The sequence below is a fragment of the Salvia miltiorrhiza genome, chromosome 7, assembly GCF_028751815.1.
Source record: "Salvia miltiorrhiza cultivar Shanhuang (shh) chromosome 7, IMPLAD_Smil_shh, whole genome shotgun sequence".
Taxonomy (NCBI): Eukaryota; Viridiplantae; Streptophyta; class Magnoliopsida; order Lamiales; family Lamiaceae; genus Salvia; species Salvia miltiorrhiza.
Genome location: NC_080393.1, coordinates 52,048,291 through 52,054,094, shown reverse-complemented (window position 1 = coordinate 52,054,094; position 5,804 = coordinate 52,048,291). Strand labels below are relative to the sequence as shown.

Sequence of the window (5,804 nt, the reverse complement as noted above, 5' to 3'; positions counted from 1 at the left end):
AATTGCGCAACCTTATATATCTAAAATAGATAATATCTAATTTTAGCTATTTTCATATAATAAAAGGAAATTATAGCTTTTTGATAAAAATATAAAAATAATACTCCATCCGTCGCATGAATCAAGACCAAGTTCTTTTCAGCACAAGAATTAAGAAATTGATTTTTTGTGTATTAAGTGTGAAAAGATGAAAATGTGAAAAGGTGAATAAAGAGTAAATTTTTTGCTACTTTTAGAAACTCTTCTTGCTTCGTGGGACAGACCAAAAAGGAAACTTGGTCTTGCTTCATGGTACGGAGGGGAGTAATCATTTTAGACTATTATACTCTTATATACTTACACGAATTATGCGTGTAATCAAAATTCGTGTAAATGTGTAAAAACATAATAGTCCAAAATGATTACTATTTTTATATCTTTATCTAGGATTAATTACATATATAAAATATTGAACTTTCAATAAATTCTCATTTTGCATACAAATTTTAAAATCTTAAAATCTATATTAAAATTACTTGATTATTATTTTTTTCTCATTTTGCATACTTGTCTATTTTCCAACATGGCAACATGGCATAAATATGCTCAGTATGACATAAATATGATTGCACGAAAAATTATAACCAATGTTGTATTGTATAGTTGGATGAAAACTACGTTATTTTAGACACAAAGTTTGGTTTAAAAACTGGGTGAGTATGCAAAACGAGAAAAAAATAATTGTTAGGTAATTTTGATACAAATTTTAAACTTTTGTTCAAATTGAGAATTTGTTGCAAGTTTAATAATTTATGTACAATTAACCCTTTTATTTATATGACTATAATTTCCTATTAATATACTCTTTTGGCTAATATAGGATATTGCCTCTATCTAAAAGCATTCCTGTACAAAAATACAAGATAGAAACACATATATGTGAGAATTCAACGATTATGTCATTGCCTTGGTAATACATGCATCCAACAATTACATTCATTTTCGTTTAAAAAAAATTTACATTCGTTTTTATATCATGGCTCAAGTTCAACTCATAACTGCTAATAATATAGGCTATAGCAGACAACCCCAAAATAATTAACAAAAAAAATTGTTATTCTTAAATTATAGCTGGAATTTTGTCTTCATGACTTTTTAGCCTAAACTTAAAATAAAGTTTGTACTTATCCCCTTGTTCACTTAATATCAAAAGTCCAAATTTTTGGCCAACGACATTTGTCCGAAAATTGTGACTCGGGCTATTAAGTGAACAACATAAATAAATACAAGCTACATCTGTAATATTTTATATTCAGGCTAAAAAGTCACTACGAGGTAAAAGCTCGAGCTATAATTTAAATAATAATAATTAAAAAAAACAATAATCAGTTTTTATTCACAAAAGTAGTTCCCCATCATTCAGGTTTATCTACCATCCCTTTGGCTACTTCTACCCTTCCTAAACCCCGTCGAAGCGAGCGATCTAGACGAGGAGAAACAGGCTAAACTACGGTACAAGAGGGCTCTGATATTCATCCTAGGCTACACTACAATGACACTGGCCTTTGTCATTTTCGTCTACCTAAGAAGAAAAATATGCAGACGCAGAAATGAAGAAGCAGCAGCACAGCACGACGAATATAGCAGCACAAGAGCAACAAGGAAACTTGACATACGAGTAATAGAATCGTTTCCAGAGATAATTTTTCCACAGAATGATGCCAAGTGTCACTTCACTGACTGCCACATATGCTTGGAAGAGTTCAAACAAGGCGAGGGTTTAGTAATGCTACCTACCTGCGGCCACGCCTATCATAAGGAGTGCATCCACTGCTGGATGGCCACCAGAAACCCGTGCTGCCCTGATTGCCGCCATGATTATGGGCTCGTCCGAGATCATGTATAGCATTCATCCCTCAAGAATATTTTGTTAGCTGATCAGGTTATATATGATACCAAGATTTCAAGAAAATGTGGAAAAATGAAGGTGGTATCAAGCAATGAATCCACGAATGTATTTGAAATTGTGGCACCAAAAGTTGGAAATGCTTCATCTACACATACACAACTCATTTCAGTGCATTTTTGTAATCTCAAATACAATTAAGGAATGTGGACTCGACGGGGTCTAAACCTGGATTTCCATGATACCTCGCGAATCAGCAATCTTCGTCCACATTCCACGATATGGCTAAGGAGAGATGTCGGGAAAGTTAATTCGCCTTGAGAAAATGCCTGGACTTTTTGTGTCCTCTCACACTTTAGAGCTGCTCCTGGCAGCATGTCGCCTCGCGCAGCAACCAACAAAGTAAATCGTCGACTGCAATGACATGAGCAGACAATACAATACAGTAAAAGGAATGAGAACAAATCATAATTAAAAAACAAATATATCTTCTATATTAATAAATGTGCTATACCAGGACCACAAAGAGGATAACATTGAAGATTGCGACCACCCTCCACTCGATTTTCATGTACTGTGCCACTCCAGCCCTTGGTTGTTAGTAACATGCAATGAAACGACCCATACATAAGAATTTATTCGCATAAAAAGAGGAATATGAACAAAAATGTTCAGAGGTATATATATACTTGCAGGAGTCACAATTATAGCACTTGATAGCCTTGGAGTTTTTGTAGAGCTGGCAGTCTTTATTGGAGCTTATTGGGTGGAAGCTCAGGTCGTAGAACGAGGCATTGACAGCAGGGTAACCACACCTGTTACGTAAAGATGATACCAACACGTCACCGATGGAGATTAGCTTGACGAAGGGAAAGGTGGATGTCATTTATAAACACTAAATGGAGAAACAAAGAGAGAAGACAGAAAGAACAAAAAAAAAAAAAAAACATACTCAGATGGTGGTCGACAGCAACCAGCTTCAATGGGGCTCAATTTGGCAGATTTGTATTGCTTGGGAGTCTGCAACATGCAGATCAGATATATGAAATTTTATCGTAAAAAAATAAATTTGCAATCATGATGGAAGTTCAAAATCACACGAGAACCTTGTATTTTTTGGAAAGGTTATTGCAGTCATCGGATTTGACAAGACAACTCTTCAGTTGCGCCCAGTTATGAGAATTGTTGAGCTGAAACATAGGTGGAAAGTGGAAAAATGTGATTTGTTCTCAATGATTCTACTTCGTTATTGGATATATCATACTGATTTCCAAGCTTCAATGCATGTGTAAATGGAAGCTTACTTGTTTCAGAAACCAGGAACTATAATCCTGAAGCTGATACTCCTTATACCTAAATCGAGAGGAATTGACATCTTAAGTTGCTACTGAGTGAGATGATAAACCAACATGATGTGAAGGAGACAAAGAAAGCTTATTAAACTTTCTTGTTTAATACGAGCACTAGCTGGTGCAAACATATGAGCAGGGGGGTAGGGAACGACACTATAGTGTGCATTGTGCAATAACGAGAAGGAAAAAAGAGACGCAAACCTAAGTAAGTTGTCATACCTGAGACCCTCAACGTTATGACCAGAGCCGTTATTTGTTATTATAAACCTGCAGCACCAGCATAAACGACCCTCAGCATAAACAATATGGTGTCTTCTTAAAACATAAGAAAACAGAAAACGGTAGTTGCTATCATGGATCTCGATTGGCATCATAAGGCAAAAAGTGAAGCCATTTGCTTTGGATATGGTGATTGAAATTTTGAAACACTATCTAAAATCCTATAAGATAACACAAAGGAAAAATTCAAACAAGGTTGGAAAAGAAATTGCGGAAGATATTTCTATAAGGCCTATTACTTGGATATAACAATAGTAAATCGAAAAGACTACAGCAAATTTCCACATTGAGGATACTCACGCTAATACCGTAAAGAGCAAAATTGCCACCAGTATGATGCAAAGCAAGATCAGGTACTGCAAAATAACACGCTAAGGAAGAACCGATCATAAGTAGGAAGGAATGTAAGAAATAGCATTAGCCCAAACACGGCAAAAATGGAGCTGATAAGGATACAATCCACAACAAGATTGAGTTGTTCTTCAATGCACCCAAAAATCCAACTATTGATCTGAAAAGACGTACGATACATTAATTGGCAAACCAGTAAGATAGGTTTTCGGATTTCTAGCCAGTAAAGGAAGTGACAAGTTATCGAACAACGAAAGCTTACACTACGAAGATAACCGCACCAAGTCCTATAACAGGGAGTGTAAGAGATTTCCTACAACTGTCATGATGAGAGCTCATCCACACTCCAAAACCAACAATGCCCACAGCTACTAACTATAAACATATTGAACAGAAGAGCTTATATTCATGAATTGAAAAAAATAAAAATAAAAAGCAATAGCAAAGCAGGCATTAGTGCAATATAATTAGGGCTAATCATAGTTTGTGTCACCAACTATTAGCATTTTTCAAAAAATATCACCAACTCATGTTTTCACTTTAAAAACCCTCACATTTGAAAAATGTTTGAATTATACCCCGCATTACAGAATTCGGCGACAAAATGATTAATCACAAGATTCTAAGGTGGATTATGCATGGACCTCTTTTCTCTATCTAAGCATTGAAACGACGAGGTGGCTCATCATTCCATCATCACCGAGTTTGCAGGGTATAATGTAAATCAATTTTTTTTTTCAAAATTTTGGGTTTTAAAAGAAAAAACGTGAGCTTGGGACATTTTTTGAAAACTGCTAAAGTTGAAGACACAAAACTACGATTAAACCTTATAAATTATCTACCTATTAACATTTTCCAAAATTGTGAAGTCAGCATTGTGGAAATAACTTCTGAAGGAAAACATAAAGAAGCAGACTAACCAAATGAAGCATCGTATTCAACACACACACACACACACAAATATTCCTACTTCAACAGCAATAATGACGCAATTAAAATTAAATGAGGCGGCAAGATTTCCCAGCACTGCAGAAACTAAAGCATCACAAGAACCCATTTTTAAAAAATGGGGCGATTAAGAAAGTGACAAAACAAATTAATATCAGAAGCCCACAAAAAAAGGGTCTTCAAAATACAAGAAAAATAGCTCAAATATTGAAATAAGTAAAGAAGGAAAACGAAAAGGGCTGATACCATTGTGAGAAAGTTGATCCATCGGATTACAAAAGTACTCGTTCCTGCCTCTGAGCTCATCTTTTACTCCTTACCTTTCTCACTTCCTCCTCTCAATATCAAGAACTCCACACACACACACTAGCAAGCACCAAAAATCGCGTGCAACGAGAGGGAAAAAAATATGTTTAGAAATGGGAGTAATGGCGGTTGCAGAGTGGAAGCAAGAGAAAGAGGATGGGGACAAGGAAAGCCAAGACAACGGGCAAATTTGCATCATTGTTTATCAATTTTACCGAGACGGTGGAGGAAGAAAAGCAGGGGTAGTTTGGGAAGAGGAAATAAATGGCCACATGGTAGTTACCAGCTTCCAGACACGACAAGACCAAATTATGGAGCAGTTGTTCGAGATTACATAACTGTGCTGTCATTTGCAATAATTTTTTTCTTTTGAACAACATTTGCAATAATTTTAATCCTTAGTTTTCTGGTTTTAGTCGGAAGTCAAGACTGCTTTTTGACCATCGTGTAATCGTGTTGTCTTGGTTGGAGTAATAGTGGTACTAGTTACCACCGTAAATAGCCATTCATAGCATTATCAGTGGTTAATCTCCGTTTTCAAATTTTTGTTGATATTATCGCAGATACATTAGTATTTTTTTTTTCTATTTATACTTTTAACAATATCTATCAAAATCATTACGAACCTATTTTTAATTCTCTAAATATTTATTCATATTTTATTTAAATTTCATATTTATTTT

At 35.1% G+C, this 5,804-nt stretch overlaps 1 protein-coding gene across 1 annotated transcript; it reads right to left on the bottom strand.

The window, feature by feature from the left end:
* Positions 1-1,951: 1,951 nt before the first annotated feature.
* On the bottom strand, positions 1,952-5,804 carry LOC130994744 (tetraspanin-10-like). Its single transcript, XM_057919804.1, has 11 exons — positions 5,062-5,804; positions 4,130-4,242; positions 3,973-4,027; positions 3,817-3,872; positions 3,457-3,504; positions 3,190-3,238; positions 2,992-3,075; positions 2,838-2,905; positions 2,575-2,700; positions 2,400-2,475; positions 1,952-2,299 (listed from the first exon to the last, which is right to left on the bottom strand). Exons 1-11 carry the CDS (start codon positions 5,119-5,121, stop codon positions 2,234-2,236), a joined length of 801 nt encoding a protein of 266 aa, XP_057775787.1. The 5' UTR covers positions 5,122-5,804; the 3' UTR covers positions 1,952-2,233.

What these genes read in the sequence shown, in the direction of transcription:
- LOC130994744 (XM_057919804.1), bottom strand. Translation starts at nt 5,121, where the DNA reads ATGAGCTCAGAGGCAGGAACGAGTACTTTTGTAATCCGATGGATCAAC. An exon ending in CATAACGTTGAGGGTCTCAG is followed by an intron (nt 3,239 to 3,456) that starts GTATGACAACTT and finishes CTCTCGATTTAG; the next exon opens with GTATAAGGAGTATCAGCTTC. An exon ending in TATAATTGTGACTCCTGCAA is followed by an intron (nt 2,476 to 2,574) that starts GTATATATATAC and finishes CTAACAACCAAG; the next exon opens with GGCTGGAGTGGCACAGTACA.